We start from the raw sequence: 17077 nt of genomic DNA, 5'->3' as shown, positions 1-17077 counted from the left end.
AAGTTTTAGACTCTTCGTCATGCGGTATTAGACTCTCCATTTCCTAGCCCCTGCTCACGTCTCTAATCACATTTCACTTCTTATACTTCATTCATGTCGCAATAATACAGAACTATTTTCAAGGCCTAAGGTTTTATTTTACCCTATATACAAGCTAAGAAGTTAGTCTGTTACTGCTTCATGGATGTTGACAATAGACAGACTCCAGGTCAGGGACAAAGAGACAGCTTACTCACGGTGTAGAGAAAAGCTCCAGCACCCGTCGTTTGCCCTGATTTCCCTTTCCCCAAAGAACCGTGAGGGAGTCGCCGAAGGCCCACATAGGTGCCGTGCACGCAGTAGGTTTGCATCGCAGCACAGAGGATCGCTGACCTTCAGGAATCTACACTTTTGTAATGAGCTGTTAGTAAACCTAGGGGAAGAGATGTCTTGTCCTTCAAATTGATTGCAGCAGACACAGCCCAGAGAAGCTGCCTAGGCCAAGAACGGTCAAGTCTCTGCATTTTTGGCATAAGAACATGCACGGCTGATTAGGACCCATGGTAAATTGCTTCTCCCAACAACCCACCATTTGGCCCTCCATGTTCTTCACATGAGCATGCCATTCCATCAGCTACTCTGATTAATCTGACCACCAGAGACTAGGAACAGATCTGATTAGTATGTCTCATGTAGCTTTTAAGTGATAGAATTCTAAGCTGCAGGATGAGAACAGCCTGCAGTACTGACTTCAGTGTCCTGGATTAAGTCCACTGTGAGTGAGAACCAGGGGGGACAGCAGGTCTTACTGCACACAGCCACGACATACTCCAAGGCTTTCCTGTTATCTGTTACGATACCTGCAAGAGAGTTGGGCTGACCTGCTGATCTCGGTGTTATTGCCAATAATTGTAGGAGGCACTAGATGAGCTGAAGAACAACCCCTAAGCCCAGTGGAGAAATATTCCCCTCTCTCCTCCAGATATAAAACCTGAAGAGGCACAAGTCACTTTAGTTCAGGGTTTGTTGTTAAACATGGATCACCATTGACTTTCCAGGTGGTGCAGTGGTAAAGAACCCGCCTGCCAATGCCGGAGATGCAGGTTCATCCCTGGGAGGGGAAGGTCCCCTGGAGGAGGAAATGGCAACCCACTCCAGTACTCTTGCCTGGAGAATCCCATGGACAGAGGAGCCTGGCGGGCTACAGTCCACGGGGCCACAAAGAGTGGGACATCACTTAGCAACTGAGCATGCACACACACACGCCACCCAGAGGGTGTACCCACAAGGCCAGCCTGGGATTACTCTTAGGGTGTGAATCCTACATTTTCAAAATAGCTGTGTATCAGCCCCCACGCCTTTTGTCCTGATTATTCCCCAGGAGGCTGCCATGAGGAGATGAACTCTTTCTGAGGGTGGCCATGCACAGTAACCAAACTACCTCTCTCTTAGGTGTATGGGTCAGGGAGAGGTAATAGAAGTAGGGTTAGAAATCTTTTTGAATTTGTTTTTGAGGAAGCCATGCCCGCTCCTGATTATTTCAGATTCCTTGAAACAGTATGGGGCACAGAATGTCCATTAAACATCTTAACTATTCACCCAATTTTGGATGGTCTTTGTGACAAAAGACACGTCGTAGTCAGACGGTATAGAAACCCAAAACATGAAAAACACTTTAGTTTCATGGGCCTCAATGCTGTGGCTAATATAGGCTAATCAGACTGGAACAGTGACCTTGTAACCTGAAACATGTCTGCAGTCTTGAGGCATAAGGTGTCGCTGAAAGGCGTTGGTCAGAATCCCTGCCAAGAATGGGCAGGGGCAATGCCCTGTTAAAGTGGCCTCCTTTATTTTAAGAGAAATCGGCCAACTTAGAAGAACAAGCAAGTCTGGTATGCAGTGGTAGCTTCTACACCAAACATGTACCTTTTACTCTGGGTTCAGTCTGTGATGATGGATTCGTTACCATGGTTAGTGCAGTGATGAATCCAGGAGGCAAATGGTCAATGACCTTGGCAATGTAGGCTTATTCAGCAGCCTGATGCCAGCTGGTCTCATAAGAGAATAGACGTTTCCCGTGGGCATCTACATGACTGACCCAGACTGTTCATTTGGCAGCTAGAGTTTTATCTCCATAGTTTGTAGCCCCATAGAGGGCTGTCTTTAAACCATCATCTATAGTCTTCCAAGTGCCAGATCAGATGACTTGAACATTGACAACATTCCATGAGTTAAAAAAAGCGTGTCCCATCCTTAAGAGTGGTGTCTAAGTTAAGGACGGTGCCTTTCACTTCAGCCCACTGGGCTGACCTGTCGTTAGCAGAGTCAGTCTTCCAGAGCTGTCACTGAGATTGGACTGCTTCCCAGTTGTGGTTGGACTGCCTCCCAGTGGATGCCATCAAGTTTTAACTTAGCCAGATCATCAGTAAATCAGGCCAGGGCATTGAGGGGAGCCTCTGTGTATTGAGGGCACCATTAAACAAGCAGCTTGCTTTAGACAGTGGCCACCGCTACACCCAGTGGTTTGTCCTCAGACAGAGCAGACTACGGCAGGATCAGCTGCATGGCGCAGTTGGCTCTGCATCATTAGACAAGGCGTTGCGTCATTTTCACTCTTGAGCCGTTGCTCGCTCAGGTCTCAACCAAGGGAACGTCTGCTGTCGTCAGCCCACCCAGAGTTCTGTGTCAAACAGCAGGGTCTCGTTGCTTTCACCATTTATTTCCCCTTCGGAGAGTCCTTGGCTCAGCAGCCGCGACCACACCGCCCCATTGTGATGCTGTCGTCTCTTTCTCTGATTGCCCAGAGGAAGGTGAGCCAGAACCAAGGCATCACTTGGGCAGGTTCTTTTAATCCTACTCCTCATCACTGAGTCGGTAGACAGGTCAGCAGGGTCCCTTACCTCCCCAGCCCTGCCCACCACGTGGGTGTGTGAGGATTCCACATGGAATCTTCTCATCCCTGCACCTGACCTGCAGGGCCCGTGTCCTTACTCTCCGAGAAGACTATGTCTCTGTCAGCATCCCCTCCTCATTTCCTGTAATGTCAGGTGTTGGATTTAATTTATCCTACTTCCCTGCTTTTTTCTTTGTATGTCCCAACTTACTACAAGGTAATGAACTAGCTCTGAGGACTGGCAGGAGATACATAAGTACCATCAGAGACAGAAGAGCTTCCTACTGATGGCAGGGCAGAAAGCATAATCACTGGCGTCTTTGCATCAGTTCCTTTACGCCAAGAGCCAGGAGGCGTTGCCAAGGCCCCAGATGGACCCTGAGCACACAGTGGGTTCACATGGCTTCTGAGGGATGCTGAACTGGGGCATATCTCCAGCTTTACTACTTTAGCAAATACTAAGCAAGACTGCCCTTGGTCTAATGTTCAGGAGACATGAATGTCCCACAAGTTTGCTCGGTACAAAACCAACTCCAAGAAATGGCCCAGGTAGAGGAGTCAAGGCTTTGCACTCTTGGCATACTTATTAGAACATGCAGGGACTCTCCAGCCCCATGGCAGAGCCTCTCCCGACGCTACTGTGGGATTTCTGAGACTGATGTGTGTCTGCAGCCATTACAGGAAAGCTTGATAGAGAGAAGTTACTGATACTTGTGACCTATGTACTTCCTGCTGCTGCTGCTGCTAAGTTGCTTTAGTCGTGTCTGACTGTGCGACCCCGTAGACAGCAGCCCTCCAGGCTCCCCCGTCCCTGGGATTCTCCAGGCAAGAACACTGGAGTGCGTTGCCACTTCCTTCTCCAGTGCATGCTAAGTCACTTCAGTTGTGTCCGACTCTGTGCAACTCCATGGACTGCAGCCCACCAGGCTCCTCTGTCCACGGGGCTCTCCAGGCAAGAATGCTGGAGTGGATTGCCATTTCCTTCTCCATATACTTCCTAGCGATGGTGATTTTTATTAAAAATTAATATTGTAAATGCTTTGAGAGTTTATAAATATGTAATTATATAGATATCATTAGAATTAATAATAACAAATCATGTTTATATTACTTCCATTTCAGTTTTAAATAATGTATCTTTGGGGGGTACAGAAAGATTAGGATTTAGATAAAATATGGCAGAATGCCTACCTTATGTTTATTTGTGCTATTATATGTATATACAGTTATAATATTTCCAGGACAAAATTATACACAAACCTATAAATGAAAACAAAATAAAATGAACATTTGGTGGACAGTTGTTTTCTCCCTCACCTACCATGAGAGTAAATATAAGTGCTGAGGACATAGAATAAGAATGCATCAGGAAACATAGGTTTGGGGAAAATATCTGGTCTCTTCAGTGTCCCAGTAGGGAAAAGGGCTGCCGTATGCAGTCCTGTATTCACACTAAAGCAAAAAAAAATTACTTAGAATTTGGGGGTATTCTTTGTCTTGACACGAGGCTATTACTTTAGAGGAAGCTGATTTAGACAAGTGGCAGAAGCAGGACAAACATCAAGTCTCAGGAGCAGGAAGCCACGCACTAGCTCAGTGACAGTAACTGATACCCCTAACATCACTAGACGTGTGGCCTCATCATAAATGCAAATTCTCAAATGGACCAGGAGCTGGGTGTTAGCAGCTATAAAGGTGAGTAGAGAGAAAAGAAGGAAAACAAAACAAATAAAAAGTAACAGCAAACAATCTTTGCTTCAAAATGAACCCGCAAACAAAATATATGAAGAAATCTAATGCTGAGACAGCTAGCAATGTCATCATTGCAGATAGTGAATTTATTCCTGGCAGAAGTGTGTAAACAAAGCAAAAAGAACAGCCACACAAAGAGAGAAGATATTTGGTAAATAAGTCAAGAATTAGTATCCAGAAAACTCCTACAGATCAGTAAGGAAAAAACAAATAGCTCAGCTGTGAAATGAGTAAACACACAAAAAGCCTGTTCAAGAAGAAGAAACAAATAGCCCACAACGACATTGCACCTCAGGAAGGGAAGCGAGAGTTAAATCCACGATAAGACAAAATAGTGTACCCACTGGCACAGGTTAGCAAGTCTGACAAAACCAAGTGTGGAGAAGATGTGGGGAAGCACAAATTCTCAAACATAGCTGGTGTGAATGTAAACTGGAGTACCTACTTGAGAGAACAGTTTCAGCCCAGCAGTTTCAGAAATTCTGGTACATGTACCAAGAGATACATACGAGAAAATTCATTCCAATATTGTTTATAATAGTGAAAAATGAGAAACAAGCTAAATATTCCCTTAGAGATAAATAAATATACTATTTTCATATGACAGAATGCTTTCTCCAGTGAAAATGTATGAACCAAAGCAATTTGGACATATCTCAAAAATATTGCTTTGAGTAAAAGGTGGCAAGTGATCCCTGGAGGGCTACTTATATAAAGATTGAAAACATACAAAATAATGCTGTGTCGTTTATGAATACATGTATTTGTAAGAAATAAAATATATCAAAACATTCATGGGAAAAATAATCACCAATTTCTCCAAAGATAGAAAGGGAATAGAACTGGGGAAGGGTGCAAAGGGAGTGTTAGCCATATATGTTATATTTTATTTCTTAAAAATGAAAAATTAAAATATCAAAGTATTTCACTCAAAACCTCCATCTTTGTTATTTAGATTAAGTGACTTTTCCTTAAAAAAAAAAAAAGTTAATCTTAGCAAATTGGACAGACAAAAATATGAACTTGGTGGCATTTTGAGTTGATTTCTTTCTCAGATTCATTTCAAGTGCTGTTCTCCAGGTCAGAGCTTTTCCATTCTCTTTTACCCTTTCAGGGATTACACTCCTTTTCAGGTATCTGAGGAAAATCCAAATGTCATAATCATTTACATGACAGACAGAAGAAGGTCATCATGTTAATAATAATAGAAAGATTAAGATGAAGATCATTAGTACCTAACAATAACAGCAACAACAAAAAACCCCAAACCAAAAAATGACATCTTATTCAATGTTTCAGAGCTATTAGGAAATATTTTCACATTTGCGTTGCATAATAGACCTCGTCATATCAGAGTTAATATTGTTTAACTGATGAAATAGGACTTTCTTGTAACTTTAGTTCTCATTTCTGCTTACTTGCCTGCAGAATTTTCTTAAGAGTATACACTCTTTTGATCTATTCTCTGTTTCACTCTTATACTATTTCCTACCCAGTCAGAAATTATAAAAGTAGATCCCCAGTCTTCACCTCAGGATCTTGTCATGTGGCCCTAAGAGATGGTACTAAATTCTTAGTATCAAAACAAAAGTAACTGTGTCATAATAAACGTGGAAACGTAAGAAGTCCTGATTTGGAGCAGTAGTGAGGAAATGTTTGGACATTTTGTTTGCGCTTGTATTGAGGGGGCTTTATGGGAAACAGAGTAGCCTGTAACACAGGTCCCCAGAGTCGGACAGTCTTCAGGGGGTTATCAAAATAGCTTGCTGTCTGAAACTAGTGTTTTCCTCTTTCCCACTGGTGCTAGAAATGCTCTCCTGGTTTTAGTTCAAAGACTTGCCTGTCCCCTCTGTTCATTCTGAGTTGAGTTTGTGTACACTGAACATGTAACAAATGCTTGTTCCTAAAACCAGGGAGGTTGATCTTGGTCCAAATGGGTTATATTGTTTCTAGTCCCAGCATTTGTCAATAGTGTCTCAGATGGTCTGTGTCCTTTGGAAAAGGGAGAAGCTAGCCTGATCATGCAGGAGACCCCGGTTCAATTCCTGGGTCAGGAAGATCTCTTGGAGAAGCGATAGGCTACCCACTCCAGAATTCATGGGCTTCCCTGCTGGCTCAGCTGGTAAAGAATCCTCCTGCAATGCAGAAGACCTGGGTTTGATCTCTGGGTTGGGCAGATCCCCTGGAGGAGGGCGTGGCAACCCAGTCCAGTATTCTTGCCTCGAGACTCCCCATGGACAGAGGAGCCTGGGGGCCTACAGTCCACGGGGTCGCAAAGAGTCGGGCACGGCTGAGCGACTCAGCCCAGCAGCACTCCCCACTAAGTTCCTATTGGGTTTGTTCTTTTGGGGACTGTGTCACCTTTATCTGAAGGCATAGACATTTTTCTCAATGTAAAAAAAAAATCGGGAAAGTCATCATACAGAACATCGCATGTGTTTTACCTTCACCTGCTCCTTGGTCCGCTCCTGATCCCCGCCGAGCCTGTACGCCGCGTCCCGTCGGCTCCTCCTGCCCCTGGCCCTCAGCCACGGCCGTCCTTGGTTCCACCTGACCGTCCGAGTGTTGTCGCCGCCTCCGCAGTGGGAAACTGCTTGTGATAAAGTTAGCAAACGTCACTGAGCATCTGCTTCTGTACTGTTCGAAGTACAAATATTACCTTTATCGTTTCATATACATGATACTCTCAGGTCCTACTATTACTCCTGTTTTACAGATGAGGAAATTAGAAGCACAGGAAGATACTTGCCCATGATACTTCTGTGCGGGAAAAAAGATGAAATCTATGTCAGAGTAAAGTACATTTCACTCTTGTCTGCTTTGTAACAAGGCTCCAAGAATGTTTGTTGAATGATTGAGTAGTTATTCCTGAAATGTACCATGTTTTGTGTAGGTAGAACCCCCAGAATAATGTGGAGTGTAAATAATGTGGAGTGTCTATAACCCAGTAGCCACCCTCTAGCATATTCTAGTTTCCTTCCTCTCCTTCCCTTTTCCCCTTAATTTCAAAATCACAATGATTGTCTGATTGACTATCTTTAAAAGGTCATGATGAATTATTCTGTAATATTTGAAATGTTATGCTCAGAAAGGTCAAACCTTATTTTTTTTGGTATGAAGTACCACATAGGTTTGTTTTTCCTGGGCATTTTTCTCTTTTTTCAAAGAAAGATGGCAAGAGATTTAGAGCAGGGTGCCCTCTTGAGGAAATTTTAGTACCTTCTCAAAAACTGCAACTGGCATTGGGTGAAGTGAAAAAATCCAGATAAATGATGTCCACTATGAATGAAGTGCTCTGATAAATAAGTATTAATAAATAAGAGTAACCAAATACCACATATTTGAGAATTAATATTCTTACTGTTTTGCACTAATTTAGCAACTGTCTCTAAGTTTTAAATAAAAACAAAAAGCTCTAGAAGATATTTTACTTCCTGTTATTCACTCAGTCCTTCAAGGAACTTTTTTTTTTTTCATTTATTTTTATTAGTTGGAGACTAATTACTTTACAATATTGTAGTGATTTTTGTCATACATTGACATGAATCAAGTAACATTTATTAAGCACCTAGTCTGTGCTAGGAACATGCCGAGCACAGTGATCAATAAAACATAGCCTCTGCCTTCATGATGCTCACTACTTGTGAGGAAGATCTCAGCAAAGAGAAATTAACAGATATATATGTACCTACAAACTGGGGAAAGTGCTGTGAAGGAAATGAAAAGATTCTGCAATAAAGAAGAAGAAAATAAGCTTTCCCTCGGTTGGTCAAGGAAAACTGCTCTGAATGGAAATAACTGAGCTGCCTCCTTGTTTTTCTGTCCATTCCAGGTTTGCCCGTCTAGTGTAGACAGCCTCATGGGCCCTTGTCCTAGTTTTCGCCCTTATTTCAGCCTCTGCCCTGGAGCTGAGTTGACTCCTGCCTCTGTGCCTGCCTCTGAGGCAAGCAGACAAGCCTCATTCTTCTTTCCTCACCTCCCTGTTGCCTTAGAGCTTCACATTCATTACAGTGGGGGTGGGGCTGCTCAATTAATAAGTGTCTTCCCTATTAGTACTGATAGCCCCTGATAGTAGAACATTACAGCATTGTAATTATATTACTTAAAAGCCACATTTCCAACAATGTTAAGGATGTAGACGGTGTCAGTTCAGTTCAGTCACTCAGTCGTGTCCAACTCTTTGTGACCTCGTGGACTGCAGCACGCCAGGCTTCCCTGTCCATCACCAACTCCTGGAACTTGCTCAAGCTCATGTCCATTGAGTCGGTGATGCCATCCAACCATCTCATCCTCTGTCATCCCCTTCCCCTCCCGCTTTCAATCTTTCCCAGCATCAGGGTCTTTTCAAATGAGTCAATTCCTCACATCAGGTGGCCAAAGTATTGGAGTTTTAGCTTCAGCATCAGTCCTTCCAATGAATATTCAGGACTGATTTCTTCAGGATGGACTGGTTGGATCTCCTTGCAGTTCAAGGGACTCTCAAGAGTCTTCTCCAACACCACAGTTCAAAATCATCAATTCTTTGATGCTCAGCTTTCTCTATAGTCCAAATCTCTCATCTGTACATGACTACTAGAAAAACCATTTCTTTGACTAGATGGACCTTTATTGGCACAGAAATGTCTCTGCTTTTCAGTATGCTGTCTAGGTTTGTCATAGCTTTTCTTCCAAGGAGCAAGCGTGTTTTAATTTCATGGCTGCAGTTACTATCTGCAGTGATTTTGGCGCCGCAAAAAATTAAGTCAGTCACTGTTTCCATTGTTTTCCCCATCTATTTGCCATGAAGTGATGGGACCAGATGCCATGATCTTAGTTCTCTGAATGTGAGTTTAAGCCTACTTTTTCACTCTTCTGTTTCACTTTCATCAAGAGGCTCTTTAGTTCTTTGCTTTCTGCCATAAATGTGGTGTCATCTGCATGTCTGAGGTTACTGATATTTTTCCCGGTGATCTTGATTCCAGCTTGTGTTTCATCCAGCCTAGCATTTCACATGATGTACTCTGCATATAAATTAAATAAGCAGGGTGACAATATACAGCCTTGACCTACTCCTTTCCCAGTTTGGAACGAGTCTGTTAGTCCATGTCCAGTTCTAACTGTTGCTTCTTGACCTGCATACAGATTTCTCGAGAGGCAGATCAGGTGGTCTGGTATTCCCATGTCTTGAAAAATTTTCCACAGTCTGTTGTGATCCACATAGTCAAAGGCTTTGGCTTGGTTAATAAAGCAGATGTAGATGTTTTTCTGGAACTCTCTTGCTTCTTCGATGATCCAGCGGATGTTGGCAATTTGATCTCTGGCTCCTCTGCCTTTTCTAAATCAAACTTGAACATCTGGAAGTTCACGGTTCGCGTACTGTTGAAGCCTGGCTTGGAGAATTTTGAGCATTACTTTACTAGTGTGTGAAGTGAGTGCAATTGTGCAGTAGTTTGAACATTCTTTGGCATCTTCACATCCTGGAATGCAAAGTCAAGTGGGCCTTAGGAAGTATCACTACGAACAAAGCTAGTGGAGGTGATGGAATTCCAGTTGAGCTATTTCAAATCCTGAAAGATGATGCTGTGAAAGTGCTGCACTCAATATGCCAGCAAATTTGGAGAACTCAGCAGTGGCCACAGGACTGGACAAGGTCGGTTTTCATTCCAATCCTAAAGAAAGCCAATGCCAAAGAGGGTCTCAGAAGATTAAAAAGACAGGCTGCCCTGCCTGCGACTGTGCTTTGAGTAGAGAAAGAGAAATCGGCATGAGGACAGCAGAGAATTTGATCATGGAATATAGTTTGTTCATGTTGACTGAAATATATATGGAATCTAGAGAATGGTACTGGTGAACCTCTTCGCAGGGCAGGAATAAAGACATGGACGTGGAGATCACACTGTGGACGTGGAGAAGGGAAGGAGGGGGTGAGACAGACTGAGGAAGTAGCCTTGACATACGTACGCGGCCACGTGTAATGCAGACAGCTAGTGGGAAGCGGCTCTATCGCGCAGATTGCTCCGCTCAGCGCTCTGTGATGACCTCGATCGGGGGGTGGGGGGAGTTCGAGAGGGAGGGGAAGTGTGTCTACTTGTAACTGATTCAGGTTGTTGTCCAGCAGAAACTAACACAGCGTTGCAAAGCAGTTACACTCCAATAAAAATGAAAGAAATAGAATGATCTATGATACCAAGCATATTGAAGTCTCCAATCAGAATTGGAAATATGGAAGTAGATCTCAGGGAAGAGTTCAGAAGCAGTGCAGGCATGCTGTATAATGGTTGACCTAAGTACCATTGTGTGTGTTAGTGGTTCAGTTGTGTCCAACTTTTTGTGACCCTATGGACTATAGCCCACCAAGCTACTCTGTCCATGGAATTCTTGGCAAAAATGCTGGAATGGGTTGCCATTCTCGTCTTTGGGGGATTGTCCCAACCCAGGGATGGAACCTGGGTTTCCTGCATTGCAAGCGGATTCTTTACTGCCTGAGCGAGAAGGGAAGCCCAAGTACAATTACGGTCAGTCCATCTGGAGAAGGAAGTTCAGCTAGCACTTCGTTCTCCGGATGGATGGATGTGCCAGATTGGAGGGTTTAAGCTATGTGGACAGCACTGCCTGCAGGTGGGGGGCCCACAGTGACTGCTGGGCTGGTGTTTGTGTGACCGTGTGAGTCTGGAGCCTGGACTGTGAGGAAGTTCCTCATACCTTAGTTGTAACTAAGCTCTCTTCAAGAGCACTAATCACCTTCTTATTAACCAGCTGCTATGGAAAAACTATTTAACCCCTTTGAATCTCACTTCTCTCACCTCTAAATTGGGGTTAAAAATCTCTGTTTACTTCACAAAGTTATTATACTTTGAATATAAACAATATATGCTGTGCTGGTCAGATTGTGCTGAAACTAATACATTCATATATTGTTGCTACTAGATAGCAATTTGAAAGATACACCAAAAACCATAAAATGCACACCAAAAACCATAAAATGCACAAACTCCTTTGACCCAGTAATTTTGTTTCTGGTAATTTATTCTATGGAAAAAAAAAAAAACTAAGTGAAAAATCATATACATTGTAGCATTTTCTATTCAAAAAGTTATAAGCAGTAATAGAATTATTAAATAAAATATCTTGCCTTAACACAACGAAATATTGACCAACCCCTAAGGAAACTATAGGTATGTAGAAAACAGTTGGGAAAAAAATGAACAAAATAAAACAACTGATAGTATAGTAGAATTTTAAGTACTTTTCCTTTTATTAATTTATCTGAATGTTATTACTCCAGCAGAATAATTAAAATGCTTAAAGCATTTTAAAATTTAAAAAAATTTTTGGCTCCAAACTGCATTTCTTCTTACTGTCTCTTATTTTTCATTTAGGGAAATTATCGTTTCATGAAACTCTTACTTACGCGCAGAGCAAACTGGATGCAGAAGGATCTGGAAGAAATGACTCCTTTACACTTGACTACCCGGCACAAGAGCCCTAAATGTTTGGCACTTCTGCTGAAATTTATGGCACCAGGAGAAGTGGACACACAGGATAAAAACAAGGTAACAGACTGTCAGAATCGAGGACAGGTAGAACAGAAAGCAAACACTTTATTTTATGATGTGACGCCTCGAGGAAGAAGGCCTCAATTACCACTCGTACGTGGTAGAACAATTCCAAATCTCCACATGCCGCAGAAAAGGATTTCACTTAAATTGTGTCCTGCCAGCACCCATAGTGTAGTGGGTAGCATCATCTTTTCGCATTTGGGGAAACTGGAGCTCAAGAAGATTAAAATCCTACCAAAGATCCAAGTTCCAGGACTAGAATGTGAACCCAGGCCTGCCTAACTCCAGCTTGTTATTTGACTGCTAGTCGTGATAGCTGCCAACCCACTCCAGTGTTCCTGGAGAATCCCAGGGACGGGGGAGCCCGGTGGGCTGCTGTCTGTGGGGTCGCTCAGAGTCGGACAGACTGAAGTGGCTTAGCAGCAGCAGCAGCATGATAGTTGCAGTTTGTTGTGAGATTTGTGGTGACAAAACGCCCCCAGACAGTGTACTGAGTGCATGCTTGCTTTAATGCCCTGGGCTTGGGCGTTCTCTTCTTGGCTTTCAGTGTGGAGGCCACTGCTGGTTCTGTGTTCGTCAGCTTACTTAAGCTCTCTGTACCTCAGTTTACCCACGTGCGAAAGGGGATGACAGGGTTGTTGAAGATAGAATGAGATAATATATATCAAGTGTTTAGCACAATGCTCAGTGCATAGTATTCTCTCAATAAATATTAACTGTAAAATTATTATTAATTTCATTTTGATTGTAACATTTGCTCTGACATTGTTATTGGGATTCATTATCTTCCCTGCTCTTGAATTCGAACATGTTGTATACGTTGGTCATTGTTTTGATCAACATTCTTTACAGGAAAAAAAATGTGGTCTTTAGTTGGACAAAGGCAGTCATCCTCTTCGTTTTTATCAGGCACTTTATCATAGAGTCTTACAAACTCCTGCGTGCTCATGAAATTAAAACTCTTATAATTAAGTCCCTGGGTTGATACTCAATCGTCTTTTCACTCCCATAGTATTCTTAATGTGGTTTTTAAATTTTGTTTAGTAGTCACTCATATAACCTGAAGTTCTGAGATCAATTTTTTAATTTTACAACTGCTGTAAACTGATGTTATTCCTAACTCACAGCATTTGTAGTGCTAATATTTCACTGAGAATTCTCTGGGCGTCCAGTGGTTGGGACTCTGCATTTTCACTGCTGAGAGCACGGGTTCTCTGGGTTGGGGAACTATGATTCTGCAAGCCATGTGCTGCGGTCAGAAAATAAATATTTCCCTGAAAAAAGCACTTTGTTCAGTCCACAAAGACCCATTAATCGCTTGAGCAAAAGTGCTTTACTACGTTTATGCCAATGAGCAGATTGCTCATCCTCCTCATGCTCGGTTTCCTCATTGGTCACGTGTAAGTTCAAGCGTGCTCTTCCCCCGGAGCTGCCCTGACACGGACGGCAGGAGAGACTCACGGAAGCCTCCTTGCAGCACCCGTCGCGCAGCAGGAGTTGGGAGAAGCTTGTTGTGTTGTCACTGTCCTGTTGTCAAGGTCATTTTGAGACTCTCTCCGTTTTGCAGCAAACAGCTCTGCATTGGAGCGCCTACTACAACAACCCTGAGCATGTGAAGCTGCTCATCAAGCATGATTCTAACATTGGAATTCCTGATGTCGAAGGCAAGATCCCACTTCACTGGGCAGCCAACCACAAAGATCCAAGCGCTGTTCACACAGTGCGATGCATTCTGGTAGGTGTAATGGATGGCCTTACCCCCAAAAGAAACTAGGTTATGAATTATCCACTGTATGCGAAAGCATTTTATAGCACACAAGCAAATTATGATGCAAAAGCGTACAGCAAAAAGCGTGTGAGCTCATCAGCAGGAAATAGAGCATTTTAATACTGTGATTTAAGACCACACAGACGTTTCCTATGTGCCTGCTTCCAAAGGCATTCTCTCTCCCTATGCCATGCTCATTTCTGTCCCCATCAGCCACTTTTCTGAGTTCCTGTTTATCATCCCTGACTTTGTTTTATACTTGTTCTTATCAAATAGTAAGTAGTTGTAAGTGAATAAATACATTTAAGATATAAGGAGTAGGGAAACTTACTCATCACTGAGTGGAGCAGCCAAGTAAGTCACTGTCTAAGTTCCCTGGGTACCTCCAAGCAGCAGTCTTTTCTCTCCTTTCTCAGAGGCAGCCACTACCCTCAATTTTGTGCTTAATATTCCACTGGTTTTCATTATAGTTTTGCCACATATGTTTGCATTCCTAAACAATGTACTGTTTCATTTTTAACATTTTTGCATTTTATATTCATAGAATCATACTGGATGTATTCTGCAGCATCCTTTTGTTCAGTGTTAAGTTGGTGGTTTTAATGTGTGTTGCTGTGTGTAGCTGTAATATGTGACTTTTTACTGCTATATGCTGAGTAGTATTCCATTTTGTGAAGATTAAATGACACACGTTTTTCATTCTGTTATTGACAGACGTTTGGAACTGTTTCCAGTTTTTTGCTGTTTACAACAGTGCTGCTTTGAACCTTTTTAAAAAGTCTGTCTTGGGTATGAAGTTAGCTGGTTGTTGCAGGCATACAGAGATGCAGTTGATACTTTTGGCCATTAATTATATATCTAACCAACTTTCTATACTTAACCAACTTTCTAAAATTTTGAACGTTTATCAGGAAATTCTTTGAGGTTTTTTAATCATTTCTTCCCAAATTATAACTTACATGCTGTGGTAATTGCATGTTTGGTCCTATTTGCTTGTAACATACAAATTAGACTTTTGGAGATATTATTGTTTTATTTATACAATGGTTAATTTATTCTACTTGTATGTTAACTGATTCCTTTGCTGTGCATTTCTTCTTGGATCTCCAATTTTCCATCTAGGGTTATTACCTTTTTCCCTGAAATACAATTCTTAGAACTCCTATTAGTATAGATGTATGGTAGTTAACTCCCGGATTAATTCAACTGTTAAGAATGTCTATGCTTCTACAATGCTGTTGAATACGTAGTTTTTCTGTATACACAATTCTAGGTAGTTACTTTTATCAGCTCTTTCAGACTGTTCTTTTGCTGCTTTCTGCCTTTCATTGTTCCTCTTAAATAGCCTGTTATCTGTCTAATTGTAATCCCTTTATAGATTATCTTTTCTCTCAGGGTGGTTTTTAAGAATTTTCTGTATAGTATCCTACAGTTTTACACAGTGTGTCTAGTATGTGTTTTTTGGTGTGTGTATGTTTAGTATACATTCTGATTATCACATCTCAATTCTGGAAAATATATAACCATTATCTCAGTATTGCTTCTCTTTCATTCTCTCTACTCCTGCCTATGGCATCTGCAATAATACGTATTTTAGACCTTTCCGTCTCACTTTCCACGTCTCTTACCTTTTCTTTTACGTTTCTATCATCTTGCCCCACTCTGCTGCATTCTGGGTTATTACATCAGGTCTGCCCTTACCAAGTCTTCCTTCAGCTGCATCTAGTCTTGCTTACACTGTTTGTTTAGTCTTCAATCTTAGTGATTGTGTTTTCACTTCTCAGAGTTCTCCTCGGTTCTTTTTCAGAGCTGCCTGATTGTTTAGAGAGCGTTTTCCCATGCTTACTTTTTAATTTTTTAACTGTGCTGTGTGGCTTGTGGAATCTTAGTTCCCCCACCAAGGATCAAACCCGTGCCCCCTGCATTGGAAGCACAGATTCTTAACCACTGGACTGCCAAGGAAGTCCCCGTTTTTTATTTTCTTACGTGTTTTATCATTAGTTATTTTATATTCTTTATGTGTTAATTCCAAAATCTGAGGTCTGTGGAGGGTGATTCTCACTTATAATATCTTCCTTACAAATTTGGCTTTTTTTCCCCTTCTTTATAAGTGCATTTAAGTCCTGGGGAGACTCAACGTCCTAGAATGCCACCATGGTAATATTCTGCTTCTTTTTTGAAGTGTTTTGTAATACCTCTCATACTCTTCTTTTGTAAAATAGGCTGACTGTATAGAGAGCTCTAAACCTGGAAAGTCCCTTCAGAGAGTTCTTAAGTTGGGACAGGAGGGCTTGACTTTGGGTATGACCTAATCTGAGAAGGGACCTGAGGTGGGTGAGGGAACTCTCTTCAGCTAAAGCAGTTCCAAAAAGCTGACAGGAGATTGTCTGCTGGCAGCACTTTCAGCAGCCGTGGAAGTAGGGAAGGAGGACCTAAGCAGTGCATCATATCTCTACAAATATCCAGGAGAAAAACAAATGTTGTGAACTGTCAGTTTAAACCAAAAATCTAATAACATGTGATAAAAAGTTTCAACCTCATTCATAAAAGGAATACAATTTAAAGCATCAGTGAAATGCTTTTCATACCTATAAGGGGAAAAACGTTTTAAGTTTGATAATATCAAGTGGTTAATTTGTGCCAGCGTGTGGGAAAATAAAAGCTTTTACACATTGTCACGGATGTGTTAATTAGAACAGCCATTTGGAGGGCAGTTTGACAATATCTAACTGAAGATGCAGATATCAACCCAGGAGTTTCCCTTCAAAGGGTCTGGGCTAGAGAAAAAGCTCACATATATGCCACAAGGAGATATGTAAAGGAAGTGTGTTCCTTGCAGCATTTTTGTTAATAGTGGAAAACAGTGTAAGTAACCTAAATATCCTTCAGTAAAGGCTTCCCTGCTGGCTCAGACAGTAAAGAATCCACCTGCAATGCGAGAGACCTGGGTTCCATCCCTGGGTTGGGAAGAGCGCCTGGAGAAAGGAAAGGCAACCCAATCCAGTGTTCTGGCCTGGAGAATCTCCATGAACAGAGGAGCCCGGTGGGCTACAGTCCCTGGGGTTGCAAAGAGTTGGACATGACTGAGCGACTTTCAGGAGAATGGAGAACTAAACTGTGGTTTTAACAAATAGACTGGTATCATTA

General features: G+C 42.1%; 1 protein-coding gene across 4 annotated transcripts in view; it reads left to right on the top strand.

Moving 5' to 3' along the window:
• The window catches only part of INVS (inversin), a 124003-nt gene that overhangs the window by 49199 nt on the left and 57727 nt on the right, over positions 1-17077 (top strand). For all 4 annotated transcript variants that reach the window (XM_043486634.1, XM_043486633.1, XM_043486631.1 and 1 more), the window contains 2 exons: positions 11983-12156; positions 13730-13897. In XM_043486634.1, coding sequence (XP_043342569.1) covers positions 11983-12156; positions 13730-13897 — 342 coding nt within the window. The remainder of the gene's footprint in view (positions 1-11982; positions 12157-13729; positions 13898-17077) is intronic.

This window comes from Cervus canadensis, chromosome 14 (genome assembly GCF_019320065.1).
Source record: "Cervus canadensis isolate Bull #8, Minnesota chromosome 14, ASM1932006v1, whole genome shotgun sequence".
NCBI classification, from domain to species: Eukaryota; Metazoa; Chordata; class Mammalia; order Artiodactyla; family Cervidae; genus Cervus; species Cervus canadensis.
This window is presented reverse-complemented; position numbering and strand designations above follow the sequence as displayed.